This window comes from Typopeltis vanoorti, chromosome 20 (assembly GCF_054136105.1).
Source record: "Typopeltis vanoorti isolate ZY-2024b chromosome 20, IOZ_Tvanoo_1.0, whole genome shotgun sequence".
NCBI classification, from domain to species: Eukaryota; Metazoa; Arthropoda; class Arachnida; order Uropygi; family Thelyphonidae; genus Typopeltis; species Typopeltis vanoorti.
The window spans coordinates 81,209,996-81,229,422 of NC_143568.1; the positions used below are offsets into that span (position 1 = coordinate 81,209,996).

At 36.7% G+C, this 19,427-nt stretch overlaps 2 protein-coding genes across 2 annotated transcripts in view; both read right to left on the minus strand.

Moving 5' to 3' along the window:
* Window positions 1–960, minus strand: part of LOC150095595 (uncharacterized) — a 199,497-nt gene extending 198,537 nt beyond the window's left edge. Inside the window, exon 1 of the mRNA XM_090409759.1 lies at window positions 540–960. Coding sequence (XP_090265885.1) covers window positions 540–789 — 250 coding nt within the window. The 5' untranslated portion in view covers window positions 790–960. The remainder of the gene's footprint in view (window positions 1–539) is intronic.
* A 14,547-nt stretch (window positions 961–15,507) lies between these two features.
* Window positions 15,508–19,427, minus strand: part of LOC150095596 (putative defense protein 3) — a 34,568-nt gene continuing 30,648 nt past the window's right edge. Inside the window, exons 4-5 of the mRNA XM_090410608.1 lie at window positions 18,513–18,604; window positions 15,508–15,706 (exon numbers count right to left, since the gene is read on the minus strand). Of these exons, the coding sequence (XP_090266734.1) occupies window positions 15,637–15,706; window positions 18,513–18,604 (162 nt within the window). The 3' untranslated portion in view covers window positions 15,508–15,636. The remainder of the gene's footprint in view (window positions 15,707–18,512; window positions 18,605–19,427) is intronic.

Consider the following 19,427-nt stretch of genomic DNA (forward strand, 5'->3'; position numbering starts at 1 on the left):
GTAATATCCCTTAACTTAAATAAACTTAATGTTTTATTTCACTTTTTTTTTTTTTTTAATTGAACTAAGGTATATTTTGGAACAGATCCTGGTCATTCATTTGCAAACAATGCTTTTATATAATTGCCTCCTTATTTTCCCGATTTTTGGAAAGGGATGGAAGTACTGTTGCTCAGTTCATCCCTATTGATTTTTTTTTGGGGGGGGGGGGATTGCAGGGAGGTTCAGACTTAAAGAGAGCAACTGACTTTTTTTTTTTTTATGCAACAATATATAACATACATTGTTCGTAGAAAAAAATCTCTTAGTGCCTCCATTTATAATAATGGCATTTGAAGTGTTTAATTTGTATTATAATTAAGACAATATTACAGTATTTTTAAGTATTTTTTCGGTAGTTTCTTGAGGTGGTTGCATTGACACCATGAAAAGTTTCGTCATGAAAATACATCACGAACTTTTATGTTTTGTTTGAGGAATAAACTTTTATACTAACATTTATTGAATTAGTCATTTGGATTAATCATACAGGTTCTCACCTAATCTGTTCAAACCATGACTGAAATGACCACGATAATCGCCAGCTACAAGAACATCTGCTAATGCTTCAGCATGTGTATATTCTGTACCAACTGCTTCCATACATTTCACCATGAAACATTTTAATTCATCTAACGGAATTAATGTCCCTCTTACTGGATACCTCGTTCGAGAAGTCATTTCTAAACGTCTAATGCAATGCAAAACTTGAAAAGAAGAAATTATAGCTGAACGCAAATTACAAAACATAGGGTGACCTTTGGGCCCACTAAATGATTGCTATTTAACCTTGAGGAAGGGATTCGATTTCCCCATCTTCGATGTATGACTGACAGTTTCAATTATAGACAACCGTTTCAAATTGCATCCAACTGGAATGCAATTTGAAAACAGCCGCGATTTCGCCACTTTGAATGCTGAATGCTAGCGACGCGAAGAAGCAGAACACAATAAAGCATCGCCGCCACTCTACCACCGCAATTTTTGCTAAGTGAGAGGAGGGGGGGGGAATGCTTTTTCAAGAGCAATAGAAATTTATGATAAATGGGAATCCTCGAAACTTATAATAGCATGGACAATTTTTTTTTGTGTGTGTGTGTGTGTGTGTCAACGTAATAAGTTCCAAAATATGTGTGCGTCGACTTTTTTACATCACTACCGGTTGTCTACCAGTTTGCCAAGGTTCTGGCGAAAAGAATGAAGGCATTATATGATTTTTATATATAAAAATGATGCCTTATAACATTGAATATAATACTATAAAAGAAGGAATGTGTTCCCTTCTTTTTTTTTATTTCTCTTCTCATTAAAATTTATATTAAAAATAAGTAAATCCACTAAAGCCTTTTATTCCCTAGAGTAGGCGAGAACGTTTAGCCTTAACCTTTTGAAGATTAGTGGGCAGCCTCCATCCTTAGCCAGTTCTTAGTTAATCAGTGATATGCATCTAGGAAATTATTATTATTATTCGTGACACCTCCAAGGAGTCCGAAGACTCATCGCTGGAGGACACCCACTGTACAACTCTCCGTCTCCACCACTACACCGAACCTCTACTACCAATCAACATCAGCGCCAAATACCACCCACCACCACCACCACCACAACAACAAGTATTTCTTTTTTGTCTGTAAATTGCGTGTGTTCTGAAGGGCCGATTTGTCTGTATGCGGGATGAAAAACCCGAATTTCCGGGAGGAAAAAACCCTGCTATCTCCATATGAGATCGGCTAACTCACCTTCAATTGAAAAAGTCCATTTAAAGATTCCTCCCGCGAGATGTCGTGAGCTGTCTGCCGTATTCCTCCCGAAATAGAGTACGGCAGACAACTCACGACATTTCGTGGTCTCTAACCTCTCGAAGTATATATATCATCTAAAATAGTATGAGTTCTATGGTTGATTTTCTTTCCCTGTTCAGTTAAAACTCGAGTTTTAACTCAATTCTAAATTGAGTTAAATTTAGTAAATTTAGTTTGTTATAATTATAATATACAGTTTGACCAAAATTAAAGTTCCCTGTTTAAACTATACCTTGCCGAAGATAACGGTGCGTTCATAAAAATGACGTGCATGTTAAAGAAAGAAATTCATTTTAATTCTTTTTTTTTTTTTTAAATCCAGCTCAGTGTAAAATTGTATTTTTAGTGGTTAAATTTATCAGTGTCTGAAAAAGTATGCTAAATTTGAGTAAGGAAATCGATCCTGTTGGACCTTTAATACCGATCCTCTTCGTTTCCCTGCACATAGTTCGGTGAGATATGGATCAGAAACAGCCTGCATAAAATGCTTCGGTCAAGTGCTGCACACAGGAAATTCTGTTAGTCCGTACATGCTTACTCAGCTGAAGGCGATCTCTTTCCTGAAGATGGTCTTAGGATCACAGTTACGCATCTTAGACAAGCAAATGGGTTATTTTCCCACTGATTAAACACTCGGAATATCTCACCTTTTTAGAAACTTAAACCAGCCACCTCTGCTGTTTTCAAAATCGTGGCTCCTGTAAGACTGACACCCACAATAAGCACTTTATCGAACTCCGAACAATCCTTTGTTTTTTTTCCATTGTGATCAACGCTATTAACGATTACTGTCCAGTAACATTCTTAAATTGTTGCCTAGGATACATGATCACCAAGTATTTTGCATATTCACTGCATTAGTGCCGCTTACATCCCTGCATAAAACTTTTTGATTCGTTGGCCAGTATATGTATATTATATTGCATATTGTATACAAAGTCCTCTAAGTCTTTAAATGTGATCCCGGACGATAAAAGCATTGTCAACATATCGCCACCATATGTGTGGTTTTAAGATTGCTTGTGCCATAGCTTTATTCTCGCATTTATCCAAAAGAAGAAAAAAAAAAGAAAGAAAGAAAGAAAAAGAAAGAGGTACTGTTATTCCTGTTGAATCAACAGGAATCCTATTGAATGATTGCTCTAAAGGTTACTAAGTAAATTATTTTCTGTATAACTAACTCTTGCAACTACATAAATGAATTACAAATATATCATTTGTAACTCATATATGCTATATAATTTTGGATTTTAAGACAGAGAGTAATATTATTTTTTTAAAAAAACAAAACAAAACATTATAACATCTTTTAAGCTAGTCAACATCCTACAAAACTTCCTACATTTCGTTTGAAAAATAACTTGGGACACATAAGATTCCTTATCCTTACGTATGATCCAACAGGTCTGCATTGAATGCAAATTTTCATACTTATAAAAACATGGATTGTGACAATATCGCTCAATTCCAGCTTTTTGGTCTGCTCAATGGATTAGCCACATCTTACCATGAGGATGGTAAGTCTTCATGGTTTAGATGATTCTCTGAGATGGCTGGCAGTTGGACGACTTGAAATCAGGCAGTGGCAGGTAAAGATAACACGTTGGTTTAATGTGTCATGATGTGATCTCGGCACTATAAACGCAGTTTCAGGAGACAGGAATCACTAAAAGAAGATATGGCCAAGAACGAGATAGGGTTATAACAACCAGAACAGAGTAGGATAGAATCTTAAGATGTCCTGTCATCAGCTGTCTCTTGAGGTTGCTGTATCCATGGGTGAAAGCATTTCCAACCAGGTGTGCTTAAAAGTCTCAGTTCAAGTGGCCTCTACGCAAGGAAGCCAATATCTCATTAAACAAATCACTGCAGAACTCGACGAAACGGGTGCCATTAATATGTCTTGGAACCCTGGCAAATGGGGTACAATTAAAACATTTGAATCATTCGACGTAAGCAAAACCTTTTGACTTTACTCACATCAAACTGAAGCTATTTTAGCAAAAAAAATCCGTTTATACATCGTTATGGGGACAAATGTGAAAATTAGCAATACCGCAGCTCCTTGTCTGAAAGAAACATTTCAGAAGTAACTTCATTTCATTCCCCTTGCATCCTTTCAACATAACTCTTTTTTTTTTTTCATTTGACATAACGTTCTCTGACAGTTTTAATGTTTAGTAAAGGAGAGTGAGTTTCATTTTATTTTTGTTTTATTTTGATGATATGCCCTTCCTCAATAGTGCAATCGATTGAATGTTCGCATGCAACTGAAATCTATGTGTATGAAATTGGTTTGGTGAAAACAACAAGGAATATAAATATCAGAAATGGGAAACACAATCGAGTCAAGAAACATCTCTGGACTCTATTCAAAAGTCAGTAATGTTGCAAAATGTGTTGTTGTTTTTTTTTCTTATTCTTTCAATATATTGCAGGAAATTCATTTATGTATGCTGCTCTATTTTAAAATAAATTTCTGACTTACAGGTCATTCGTGTTCAGCTCTTGTGTTATCAGTGGTTAACTGTATAAGATTCTTAACGAAGTCTTCTATATAAATAATTCTAGCTTTACTTCCAGTGACTAAATAATGAAAGGATTTAAAGCTGTAGTAAAGCAATAATGGATATATTTAAATGTACATATTTCGTTATATTATCTATAACTAACGCCAAACATAAGAAAAACGTTGGATATGTTTTCGAATAATGGAATATTTAACTTAAGAAGGATCTAGTGTGTTAAATGTACTTACTCATAATCGTGTATAATTTCCAGGTGCGGTTCAAATTGTACAAACTTAAGAAGAGGTGGTGGTCCATTGACTTCTCTTTCATCACTCCCTATCTCTACCTCAACAAATTCACTTGGTGCTGTGGAGGGACCTACATCTGTTTCTCCCATTCCATCTGGAGTAGGATCGGCTTGATTTCCATCTGTTGAGTGCTCTTCGTCTATTTGGCCTTTTTCATCTGGAGTAACATCATCATTACCCATTTCCTCTATTATTTTAAAATGAGTTGCGAGCATACTTTGGCCCACTTTTGCACTTGTGGCCAGTTCATCTGTTTATATTTTGAATTTCCTAGCCAAGTAGGAGTCAGGCGAAGAGAGAGAGAGAGGGAGAGAGAGATTACCGATATTACCACTACCCAAAAGCACAGCCTTTACAATGAAAGTTATTTAGGCGCAGGTTTCACATGGATTTGAGAACAAGAGTGTGCTTTTCCGTTGTGTATTATTTGTGGGGAAAAAAATCAATAAGCATCTGTGGGCCCGACCAACTTGAATCGTCATTTCCGTTCTAATCATGGCCACATGTCAGATAAACAGTTTGTTATTTGAAAAAAAAAATCAGCTAACACCTTTTATTCCCTTATAGGGAATAGGCAAGACCTTATCCAGTGGTGAGCTACAAGGGGCTCGCTTGAGCCCTTTGTTAAATTTTTCTCAAATTTGCGAGCCCCTTCTTCTTGTTTACTAATCTTGTAGAACTAGAAAATACCACCGTGAATGTATACATGATACCATAATTGCTATTTTACATTCATATGGATTTTCTGATAACTATATAAAAAATCATTTCATTGCATTTTGTTCTGATGGAGCTAGTGTAATGTTAGGAAACAAATCAGGTGTTGCAATCAAACTTCAAAAAATCAAATCAACTAACGCCTTTTATTCCCTAATAGGGAGTAGGCGAGGCCTTTATACCCTATCTAGCTTTTGGAGACTGAGTGGGCAGTTCAATCTCCACCGGTAGGCAATCAGAGATAGCTGGCCCATGTCTATCACTAATTATAGCAGCCGCCGATGAAGAGGCTGGTAAACAAGTGCTGCCATCTCTTGGTACCTAACCCTAACAAGATATGTCACTGTCTGAAATAATGTGGGTACTACGGTCGATTTTCTTGAGTTTCCAGGAGGAAAAATCCGCTTGCCTGTGCCAGAGATCGACTAACTCGGGAACCGGTCGAAGATAGGCTTAGAAAAAGTTCCTGCAGTCAGCGACTAGACTAGAACCTAGGTCTAACTTCAAGCGACAAAGCGCAGAGGATGCAAGCGCCACTTCCACTGAGCTACACAGCAATCAAACTTCTACAAAAATTTCCCAACGTTGTAATTTGGCATTGCGCTCATCGTTTACACTTAGCATTAGACGATTCGATAAAAAAAAAAACATTAAAGAAATAACTCATTTTGAAATATTTATGGATAAATTATATGCTTTTTATCGTCAATCACCAAAAAATCAACGAGAATTAAAAACGATTGCAAAAGATCTTGGTATCGAAATTTTAATGATCGGCCGTGTGTTTGGACCACATGGGCAGCTTGCAGGTTACGAACGGCTCTTGCTTTGTGAGGAAATTACCCAGCTTTATGCAAGCATTTTGCATCGAACGATAAATATAAGGGCTTTTTTAAACTGACTTCTCAATTTGGAATTTTTAAAAGATCTAGCATTAATGATCGATATCCTACAAGAATTAGCATATCTGTCAGAAGCTCTACAAAGTCGCAATATAAGTATTATAAGAGTTAAGTTATCCCCCCCCTTTTTTTTTTTTTTTTTTGCTCCACGATGCGAGCCCTTTGCTAAAATTTCCATAGCTCGCCACTGCTTATAAACTTATCAAGCTTTTGGAGATGAGCAGTTCAATCTCTACGACGGTAGGCAATCAGAGATAACTGGCCCAAGATTACCACTAATTATAAGCGGTAACCGATGAAGAGACCGAAATAACAAGTGCTGCCATTTCTTGGTACCTAATCCCAAAAACATATGTTATTGTCTGAGACAGTATGGGTTCTACGGTCGATTTTCTTGAGTTTACAGAATGAAAAACACGAGTTTGCGGGTGGAAAAAAGTCGCTTGCATGTAACAGAGATCGATTAATTCGGGAACCAGTTGAAGAAAGGCTTAGAAAATTTTTCTCCAGTCGGCGACTAGACTTGAACTTAAGTCTACCTTTGGGCAGGCCTAGCGCAGAGAATGCAAAAGTCACTTCCACATCACAAGACCTGTTGACCCTAAAAAAGCTCAAGAAGGAAGCAGTTTATTAGTTTTGCATTGCGCGTTTCTATAAACAATATATGTGTTTACATAAATCGAGAGTCTTTGTGAATGATAAAATATTTTAGGACTTCCGTCATGGTAAAAAGTCTGTGAAGCACTGAACTTACCCTTCATTTACCATTTCCTCCAGTACTACCTTGCAAAACTCGAATAGTATGACCTAGTGCGTTTGGGATTTTTTGAATCTCAGGAACTCAACTAAAGCTATGGAGCTAGTGTATATGCCTGTTGGTCGCATTCTTCCGGTTTGCTTGTTTTGGGAGATGAAAAACTATAGTTCCCGGAAAAAAAAAAAAACCTACCACTTTCATAGGAGACGCACTGACTTTTTCTCGGTTGAAACTCTTCTAAAGGTCCTTTGTATCCTAGTAGACAGAATTCAAAAGTCGGTATTTCCAATGAAAGGTGATCTTCAATACTGACAGCCATGGTGGCTTCAACAAATTCACTGACATCCATGGTGGCTTGAACAAGTTCACTGACATCCATGGAGGCTTCAAGACACGGCGTAATATCACATCGATATTCAGCTGGGTTATTTCTGTAGAATTTTCATAGGATAGACAAAACCTAGTTATGCAGAATGGCAACATACTTGACAATGAGGCATTGTTTAAACAGACACCCCACTTCATAACACTACAAGCATCATACTTAACAAGTGACTTAAAAGGTGTCTATCGTGATTATCTGATTATTGAAAATGAACCTCACACTATCTTTGATTAAGTGATAATTAACGATTTTCTGCAAAAGAAATAGAATAAATTCTTTATGCATTTTTATTCTTAAAGGGAGTAGGCATCACATTTTACACCGACAGTCTCCTTAGCACTTAGACAGTGTCGGGAATATCCTTTCATTGGAATCTCGTCTAGGACAGAATGAACATCATCAGCTATTCTCATATGCAAATTGTGATTTCTCGTTTTCATCATGCGAAATAGGCGAACCGGCCAAAACACATGCAATTCATAAACATAATATAACATCCTCACCTCCTTTGTTGGTTCGGTCCTAATTCCAATAACTAAACCCAACTCTTAGCTCTGACGCAATGAAAATAATTTAATTGTTAGATTAGTGTGTTCTAGATCTACTCAGCGCAGACAGACCAATGCGATTAGAGAAAACGACAGACAATTGCAGTTATCTCAATGTGTGTGTGTGTGTGTGTGTGTGTGTGTGTGTGTGTGTGTGTGTGTGTGTGTGTGTGTGTGTGTGTGTGTGTGTGTGTGTGTGTGTGTGTGTGTGTGTCGAGTCTCAGAGCCACGTGTAAACTTAAAAAAATTTCCTTAACTCAGTGAGTAAAATTGAATCTATAATTTGCATACGACACCCATGGATTTTGGCATTAGTTTATATAATCCGCGGTCAGTAAAATTGATATTTTTCTTCGTCTTTTGTATTTATTTTATTTCGCTTTATTTATTTTTTTTTTCTTTCTTTTTCGGAAACCAGCAGGTAGCCGTGTTTCTCCATTTGTCGTCGACGGTAATCGTTCTGGGCTACCGACAATTTCAAGACACTGGAGCGAGAATGCGGTAAACAACTACCTTCATCTCATATTCCTAAACCTTAACTTGTATATTATTATCTGAAACTGAATAAATACTACAATCGATTTGTCTGCATGGAAGGATTAAAAAACAGCTTCTTGGCAGTAAATCAAAATTCCACTTATATATATCTTGAGTTAGTCGACCACTGGCACAAAAGCCTAGAAAAGTTCCTGTGGTCAGCGAATTGGAACTACAATGGCTTTTCTTCTGGCAGCTTTGAGACTTGAGACGATATTACAAAGCTACACAGGCATGCCTGGAATAATAACAGTCTTTGCTGTTATGGTTAAGTGAGTGAAGTTTATGACCATTATTTCTTTTTTGCTACATAAGAAATGGACTCGAAGAGTTTAAAGTATGTTGTGTTAAGAGTTTATATCATTTACTTTAAGTAAAGGTTATACTAATATTCATTTTGAGAAGGTGCATCATCATGGACATAATCATGAAAGTGGTTATGTCCATGACCTTATTAAAAATAACATAAATCTACTGTTTTACTACTGCTTAGTAAATTTACTACTGTCCACCAACCAACCAACATACGAGTAGAATGACTTTCTCATAGCAGCATAAAGCTACAGAAACAACAATAGTTTATACAGGCTTTGCACAGGCATCGCTTGTCTCATTACGTGATCCAATACTCCTTAATGAATGAAGGAACTGCTCAATGTCGATACCAAATGAACATTCAAAATGTAACCACAATGGCAGAAATCGTAGGTGACGACCCGCAGTTTGAAAGATTATGACAAGTACAGAAACGGACAAAGCGTTGTCTCCAATATGTTCTCCAAGGTTCGATCACATTTTCCGCCTGCAACATCACTGGCACAGTTGGGACACATTTTGCAAGAAGAGTGGTCCCAAATTCCATTATCCTATGTACATGAGTCGTATCAATCTATTCCACGTCGAATTCATGGTGTTATAACAACCCGAGGTGGGCCTGCAGCTTATTCATTAAAAAGTCTTCAAACAAATTGTAGTTGTTTCTATTATTTTGATAACTCCCTGTAGTAACGTACGCAGGTTGTTGAAACAGTATATGGAGCCGATCCTAATGGTAATGCATCAAAGAGCTTACCAACCACTTAATTACGTATACTCTTCAGACTTCCTAACTTATAGGATCATATAAAAACTCTAAGCTTTTCCACATGTCCTGCTATACATAAATGAATTTCCTGTTTTCATTTGCGCATAGAACTGCATCATCCATGCAGGCATTTAAAATCAAATATGACAAAATAGGGTGGTAAATCGTAATTCTATATATTACATGTGTTCTTCAGTTTATCTGTTTTGCGAGGATGAAAAACCCAATTTTCTGGGAAAAAAAGCTCTGTATGAGACCGGCTGACACATATTCAGATGGCCTTGATTTATTTATTTATTCTTATGACAAAAGAAATACAGAACAGTTAGAGTTCAATGTTCAGTCTGTAAAGCCAATCCAAGGTATCATTCGTCACCTTGTGGATGTCCTGTAGGCCACCACCGTGAAATTAGCGCCTTGGGCAGTCGTTAACAATATGAGTAATCGTCTGAGCAACAGGAAAACACTCACAATAAGGGTGGTCTAACAGCCTCCATTTATGTAGTAGGTAGCCACATCTGCCCTGGTTAGTTCTGATCCTGTTGATTGATGATCTCCCTAGGAAGAGCAAAACCAGGCTACAGAGCACAGGGATCTTCTACCAGGAAGCCGTTTGTTGGGAGATTGTTGGACCAGTATTCTCTACACATGTCAGGATTTGATGACAGGGCAGCTGAAGAGAGTACATCCATGGACCAGAAAGGTTTTCTAGATTTTAGGCGAAGACTATGTCGATTTATGAGAGTCTGGTGGGGCAGGAGTGGGTTGCTCATTGCTTCATTCAATTCTTTAATCGAGGCTTGTCTTCTTCGTATTTTTGGTGGAGCAATGTTAGATAGGACAGGCAGCCAGGAGAGAGGGGTACTTCTCACTGTCCCACTAATTGTGTGCATGGCAGAGTTTAGTTGGGTGTCTATAATGTTAGTGTGTGCATTTCTTTCCCAGACAGGGGCACAATATTCTGCTGCAGAGAATGCGAGGGCTAGTGCAGACGAACTTAGGACTTCTGCACGACAACCCCAGGTTGTTCCAGCAAGCCTTGAAATAATATTGTTTCTGTGTAAGTGGAGGTATCTGTGCTTTAGAAGTTCATAAGGAATATTCCGGTAATTGGGCCACATATTTTTTATTTAAGATAAAAGCACAATAAGGAAATAAAACCCGACAAGTATCATAAGTCGTTTGACTTAAATCTTCAGGGGTAAAAGGTAACTGAAAGTTAAAACAACAAAAAAGAAAAATTAATTGTTCATACTATACAGTTGTAGCCGTCTGACTGTTTATAAAATTAAAAAATCAGAATGATTCAAAGCAGTGCTAAGTGTAAACAATGCAGGATGATACCACGTTCTGTTGTTCACGATCATAATGTCCGAGGTCTGACTGAGGTATATTTTTTATCAAAGCTGACCAAACTTGGTGTAGAATTAAGCCTTGGTTTTCATTGCATTGCGTTGGAATTCTAAGCATGTTTGCAACTTCTTTAAATTTCCTTATGTAACAGTTTTTTTTTTTTTATATATAACACATGTTTGTCTGCCAGAGTACATTTTGGCCAGTGGAAGTGGTATGGAAAGCTAGACCTGATTTGTGTTCTCTTCTGTTTTGTACATCCTTTTGGTGTTCGTTGATGCGTATTTCCCCAGATCTTCCTGTCTGTCCTATGTAGCAGATGCCGCAAGAACAATAAAGTTTATAAACACCTGGTTTTTTTAAAGGATGATGTGGAGGTTTCGGGAGATATAAAAATCTTGAAATTTTTTCCAGCGGCAGAAAGGCTACTTTGATTTTATGTTTGTTTAGTAATTTAGCCATCTTGTCTGTAACATTATTGATATATGGAAGCGTGATAGCGTTTTTGAAATCTTGTTTCTTTGAGATGCTTGTAGGAGGTGTGTGGAGGATTTTTTTGATAGTCTTGGGTTCATAACCATTTTATTGAGGATCTGTGTTAAATATTCCAATTCTTCATTTCTCTGTGCTGGAAATATTATAAGTCTGTCCCTCAGGGTTTTTATTAGACCTATTTTTTGCGAAGGGTGGTGCTGTGAGGCCGCATTCTTAATGCGGCCTCACAGCACCACCCTTCGCAAAAAATAGGTCTAATAAAAACCCTGAGGGACAGACTTATAATATTTCCAGCACAGAAAAACAGAGAAATGAATTCAAAAATTACCTGAATAATTTACATAAGAATATGAAATTTACTTTAGAAAAAGAACTTAGAAAACTTCCATTTCTTAACATCCTATTAGAAGTCAATGAAAAAGATAATAAACTTTCTTTCTCAATATATAGAAAACCCACCAACACAGGAAGATTTCTTAATGCGGCTTCACACTACCATCCTTCACAAGTTCTAATAAAAACCCTGAAGGACAGAGCGTATAATATATCCAGCACAGAAAAACGGAGAAATGAAGAATTAGAATATTTAACACGGATCCTCAAAAAAAATGTTTATGAACCCAAGACTATCAAAAAAATCCTCCACACACCTCCTACAAGCATCCCACAGAAACAAGATTTCAAAAACACCATCACGCTTCCATATATCAAGAATGTTACAAAATGGCTAAATTACTAAACAAACATAACATCAAAGTAGCCTTTCTGCCGCTGGAAAAATTTTCAAGATTTCATATCCCCCAAACCTCCACATCATCCTTTAAAAAAACCAGGTGTTTATAAAAATTATTTTTCTTGCGGCATCTGCTGCGTAGGACAGACAGAAAGATCTGGGGAGATATGCATGAACGAACATCAAAAGGATGTACAAAACAGAAGAGAACACAAATCAGATCTAGGTTTCCATACCACTTCCACCGGCCAGAATGTACTCTGACAGAAAACAAACATGTCATATAGAAAAAAACTGTTACATAAGGAAATTTAAAGAAGCTCCAAACATGCTTTTAAAAAAAAAACACAATGCAATAAAAACCAAGGCTTAATTCTACAACAAGTTTGGTCAGCTTTGATAAAAAAATATACCTCAGTCAGACCTCAGACATTATGATCGTGAACAACAGAACGTGGCATCATATAGCATTGTTTAAACTTAGCACTGCTTTGAATTTGCATTTTCTGATTTTTTAATTTTATAAACAGAAAGACGGCTACAACTGTATAGTATGAAGTATTAATTTCTCTTTTTTGTTGTTTTAACTTTCAGTTACCTTTTACCCCTGAAGATGTAAGTCAAACGACTTATGAAAATTGACGGGATTTTTCTTTATTGTGCTTTTAGCTTAATATAAAAAATATGTGGTCCAATTACCGGAATATGCCTTATCAATATTGTTTCTCGTTTTAATTTTGTTGGACAGGTTGGTGATGTGCCTTTTATACGTTAGGCTTCTGTCCAGGCTCACTCCAAGGTGTTTCAGATGAGGCTTGTGTGCTACCATTTTTCCACAGAAAGAAAGGTTGTGATGTCGATTTGCCTCTGCATTGTTCAGGTGAAATACTGTAGACAGTTTTTGTTGGATTTCGCTTCATATTCCACTGCTTGAAATACTCTTCCAGGATGTTCAGGTCTGTGTTGAAGGTTGATTCCAGGTTGGCAATGGAGGTAGAGTGATGTAGGATCGCTTGGTCATCAGCGTACATATACTTGCTTGAGCCGGTATGTTTTAAGTCGTACACGTAGATGTTAATGAGTAAATGGGGATAATACAGAGCCCTGTGGGAGACCGCTGTGAGGAATCTGGGCCTGCTCTTTTTTCCGCCAATATGGACCCGGATCTTTCTGTTGGAGAGAATGAATTCATAAAGCTGGGAAGTTTTTTTTTTTTTTGCACCTTATATTTCCTAGCTTTAAGAGGAGGCCCCTGATCCAGACTGTGTCATAAGCTGATGTTGGGTCAATGAAAGTGGCTCCAGATTTAAGTTTCTTCTTGAAAACTGCTTCATTTTGTGTTGTCAGGGCAAGGATCTGGTCAAAGCAACTTCTTTCTGGCCTGAAGCCAGCTTGTTTAATCGGGAGTGCTCTTTCGATCAGCGGGGAAGGAGAATTCTTTCAAAGAGCTTAAAGGTGGAGGAAAGCAAGGAGATAGGTAGTAGATTTTGTCATCATTTATATCTTTCCCTTGTTTAGGAACGGCAATTATTTTGGCTTCCCGTCACAGATTTGGTAGTTTTCTAGTCATTATAATTTTTGAGAAAAGGGCGGCCAGCCATGCTTGGCCTTGTTGACCGAGATGTCTTAGAAACTCGGGGAGGATACCATCCACTCCTGCAGCCTTGCCATTCTTGGTGAATTTTAAGGCTACCTGTACCTCTTCCCTAGATACTGGGTGTACAAGTTCAGGAAGCTCAAGGCTCGCCTTCAGGATTTGTCTGATGAAAGATTGCTCAGATAGAGCTGGGATATCTTGGAGGTTTTCAATAAATTATTAGCCATTTGATCAGAAGTTATCTCTGTTTTTTTTGTGTGTTGTTGGTTCTTTCCCAACTAATTTTCTCAGAAGTGATCGGCTTTTTTCGGCTAGATGTGGTGAAATCGAGTTCATGGATGGTTGAGATCCATCTTTCTTTCTGTTTTTATCCAGCGTTGCTATGAGCTCCTTAGCAACAGTTGGGTCTTTAGTCTCTTCATATTTGGTTAAAAGTTCCTCAGTTTCTCTACTCCAGCATGGGATATATTGTTTTCAGTAGCCTCTAGGAATAGAGGCTTTGATTGCAGTTTTGATTAGTTTAACAAATCTTGGATAGCAATTAGGGGTGGGTGGAATTGCTCTAATGGTGGTGGAATTGCTCTACATATCATGAGCGAGTGTTGTTTAGAGGACTGTAACTTATTTTTCGAAGCTTGCCCTCCACCCAAACAAGCAACGCGATCCCTGTTATTTCCGGCAAAGATCGAGCCGGCATGGAGCTTTTTAAGTTTTGTATTCATCATAGTTGCTGTAAGTGGTCCAGGATGCTTGGTACCTTTGGACGCCTTGTTTGAGACATTAGCTTCGTGTTACCTGTGATTCATTTCTGGAGCTTCTTTTGTCTGAAACACCAGCAATGTGGTACATTGCTGGTGCTTCACTACATTGCTATCCCCCCCACACACACGCACATTGTTACTGGTGCGGGGAAGGCTGTCTCAATCCTCCCGATGGCCTTAATAAAGCTTATTCACGTCCTAGACGGGATCTGAACCCAGTTCTATCTCACCAAAAGGCATTGCCGAAACCGATTCAGCTATTGAGGTTGAAGGTCATTTGCTTACTTGCACTTATCTCATCCCACTAAGAATTTCGCTAACGCAGTATTCTCTATTCCTCCTCATTCTCTTCATTTGATAGAAGAGACATCAGAATTGTCAACATATCAAACTTTTAGTTTACTATTACGTTAAACTTTTGATTTCTTTTCCATTTTCCAGTCAGGTAAAAACAACCTCACCAACTTCAAAGTTATGCTAAAAAAAACAGTACCCTCGTTCTTTTTAACAAAATGATTTTACTCAACTTTTCCCAACATTTGATAATCTCAAGATTTCTGGGCAAGAACAGAATTCGCTTATTTCCGGCCTCTTCTTGCATAAAACACTTCATTCATAATTGCTCAACCTTCTAAAAGCCAGAAAATTATTCATGCTGTCCAGAAGAGGGCAATCAGGTTAATTAACGACTCACATCGTCATACTTTGATCGTTTTCAGGTAGGCATTCTCTTTCTTCCCGATGCCTTTTCTGCATTTCGTAGATGCTGAACTGACTTCCATCATTAGTTTACTTTCCTCTAAGACCATAACGGCAGTCACAAACATTTACAATCTATCTTCAAACTGATTGACTTCAAACCAAAGCTTCTGGTTTGAAGTCAATCAGGACTGATATGACCAAACTCTACTCCGTATTGGCTTAAACATGATAGAAAATAAGCGTGTGTGTGTGTTTGCTCATAGATAATAAAGAAGAATATTTTTCAAAAAATTGTTTATTGTGAAAGCTAGGAAAAAATAAGAATACAAATGAGCTATGAAAATCACTACATATTATTTTTAAACAAATATTCTTCTGTGAAAAAAGCTCCAGTAGCTGTATCGTATTATCCAACAACTAACTTCGCGGAGTGGAGCCTCTCCCAGTAGGTTACAAGGTCTTTCACTATTGATACTCTGAAAATAATAATAAGATTTTTATTTGTAAAAAAAAATGAATGTAATCTATGTATACTGTTATATGCTTTTAATTGAGTCGGATATAAAAAATATATCATATGGTCTGAAGTGCGCGGACTTAATTTTAGAACACTTACCTCAATATTTTATAGGAACTCCACGTACCTATTAAGCAGAGCCGTCGTGACACAATAATCAACTAAGGCAATGTCTAGGAGCGATAAGTTTGGCGAAGAAAAAAAAAACAGCATGATTGTGTCTTTACTATAAAAACACCGTTTCCTTTTTTAATTACATATGTTCTTGAATTTAGATGAGGGATATACCCTAACAATGATTGTGCTATGCATGAATTTATCAGAGAATATCTTCAAGTAGCATTTTCAATATGTCTCAGGTAATTTGAATCTCTTTCAAAAACAACAATAAGTCTTCTGATATTGGCAGTAGTGGATTTCGTACCTCATACTGTGCATCCTAACATTATCAACACCTGGAAATTAGCATTATCGCTGATTTCACTCTTACGTTCTCTACTCCACTAAGATAGATCTCATGCAATAGATAAGTTCAATCATACAGATCCAAGCTTCACTGCAATCATTTTTTATTCTTCTCTCTCTCTCTCTCTCTCTCTCTTTGAAATAGGATAACGATGCAAGAAAATACGAAAATATTTTTCATTTTTCGGATTTTTCTGCAATGTTCTTTGTTCTTTGCATATGCTATGATACTGGACAGTAATACTTCACTGATACTGCCAAACAGCTAATTCAACATCGACTATTGTATTGCTATGTGATAGCCGTTATCATACTATCAAATCGCGGATGATGTTGTCTCTGTGATTGTTGTTATGCAGAATTTCAAACCTCACTGATCTCCAAAGAGGTATGATCATTGGAGTGCGACTTTCAGGACCTGTCTTAGAGTCAAAACTGCAGAAATCGTAGATGTATCACGAGTCACGGTATTGAAGATTATGACAAAGTATTGAAACGAACAAGGGGTTGTCTCTAATCGGTTAATCGGCTCTCCACGTTTCGATCACATTTTCCCCATGTGACATCATCGTTTTGTAGAAGAATGGTCTCAAATTCCATTATTCTATGTACATGACTTGTATCAGTCTATTCCACATCGAATTCATGGTGTTCTAACAGCCCAAGATGGGCCTACAGCTTATTAATAAGAAATTCTCCAAAAATATTGTAGGTGTTTTCATTATTTTGTTAATTCCCTGTGCAAGTTGACAAAAATATATATCAGCACCAAAAAAAAAAAAAAAAAAAAAAAAAAAACACCTCAACAAATATTCATACGAAAAAAAAAATACTTGTAATGGATAAATATTTTTAGCCTTAAATCAAAGATAAATTATGAACATCACTGATTTCAGACATCCAGACTTGACATCCATTATTCACTGAATCTTAACTTACATCCAAAAAATAACCTAAATCACTCTTAATGTTTCCTTCTGCTGCATGCATTCGTATACGTTCCCCAAATTCCATGACAGAGAAAACTACTTTAATTAATAAATAATTCTGATAACTAATTTGATTTATGATTATTATGAATGTATTTTTATGTGAATCACACCCACGAAAAGTTGTAAACCAATCGTATATTACTACCATGAATTAGGAACAAGTAATGCCGAAAACATATTTTAGAGCCTCATCAATTAGGCCTCAGTAAAAAAGGAAACCGTCTTACAATGGATGAACCTATGGCCTCTTGGTTGAAAAGAGAGAGAGAGCGAGAGAGAGAGGGGTGGCTATCAATCTCTGAAGCTTTGTTCTTTATAGCCTAATTAACAAAACAATGGAGTCATCTACTTGAAAATTTACTCTTCACAGCTGATTTCCGTTTTATAACCAATGACTAACTAATATGGAAGAGATACTAAAGCATTTGCTATAAGCAATGATCTATCAGAAATCGTCCACATACCGATAAGAATGCCAACTAATCATCATCTTCCAATTCTCTTGATTTTCCTCCTAACCTTCCATTTTTATTCCAAGTCTAACGTAAATATTAATAGTTCTCCAGGTAAACTTCTTACCATATTATTGTCAGAGCTTCCTCTTTCTTTAGCTTGACAGCACCAAGTAGGATAATACTAACAATTTCTATTCTTGTTATCATCGTCACATTTAGATTACTGTTTCTGCACTTCTGATTCAAATATTTGTTTTGATTGAATTACTAAAATAATGGAAAGATGGTTTTCATTTCCCAGTCTATTCAAACTCCTCCCCACCGAAGACACACACGCGCGCGCGCGGTAAATAGGACTAAAAAAAAAAAGTTGCCTACTTTGCCTTCTGTTCTGCCTACTTCTTTAGGAAAGTAGGCAGAACCTCTTTCAAAGGAGTTCTAGGATTTACTAAGTTTATTGTATTTCTTGATATTCCTTTTGTATTCCTCCCCTGAAAAAAATGGCCACAGACATGATACACTGATCGTGTAGCTTTAGTTTCTTTCTGCCCTAAATAAACAACCAAGTTCTTTGCTATTCATTCTTCTCGTCTTAATTTTAGCCATGGAAAAAATTACGCGAAAAATAAAAACAGCTCCCTAAAAATTGTAAGAACGTAAAAAGAATGTAGGTTTTTTATAATATAGTGTAATAGTTTATATTCTATTATCAATAAATTAATGTTTCATCAAAAGTAAAATTTCAGAATAACTATTTTTACATCAGCAAGTTTGGGATTTGTAATGTTCCTCTTGTCTTTCAGATTATGAAAAGTTAATATGCCTTTACCGAAATAAAATCTGCAAAACATACCTGAAGAAAACGGTTCCTTTGTAATCTTCAGGTGAAATCCAAGTAAAGGATATTTGTTTCTTTTCATCATTATTCACATGAGTGATTGCATTCTATAAAGAGTAAATAAAAATGTTCTAATTAGTTATTTCAAAAATTTTAAATATTTTAGAAGTCTGCAATAGAAACATAATGACAATAATAGTGGTATTCGAAACATTTAGTGAGAATCATTAAAATCTCAACATTGAAATATGCAGCAAATTGAAACAATTACACTATAATTTTAACCCTGCAGTACGGCGACCATAGAATATCCATAATACTTCATGTCAAAAAAGATCCGCAATAGTAATTGGGATCAGGAATGCGAGATGCCAACTGTTGGCTGATTCGCAGTATCATCACCTGCAGTCTATCCACATTTGAATAGACACAGCACTCACGAATCATCAGGCTGTGGTAACCATGAAAACTTACTACCAGCCGGTTTTCAAAAAGTTAGGACTAATGAGTTCTACCTTCTTCATTAAAAAAAAAAGAGCATAATTTATTTATTATAAAATCTGTGTAGCTCTGTGATAATGCTTTCATAGTACTAAAACCACCACCACTAAAAATACGATTATAGGTGTTCTACAAGAACTTTTCTAAGCTTTTGTTTTATATTCCAGAATTAGCCGATCTTTGGTGCAGCCAAGGTTTTTCATACCAAAAACATAATTTTTAACACCGTAACTCAAAAAAAAAAGGGAATTTTGGAGCATTCTTCTTGTAATCATGTGATGAGATTCTGGTCTGTTGTGGGGTGAACGTCCCTTGATCTTACCCGACGTTCATCCCATAGATGTTCAATAGGGTTGAGATCAGAGCGTTGCGAAGGCCAATCAAGTGTGGTGACGTTCATTCCACAAACCACGCAGTTACAGCAGAAAA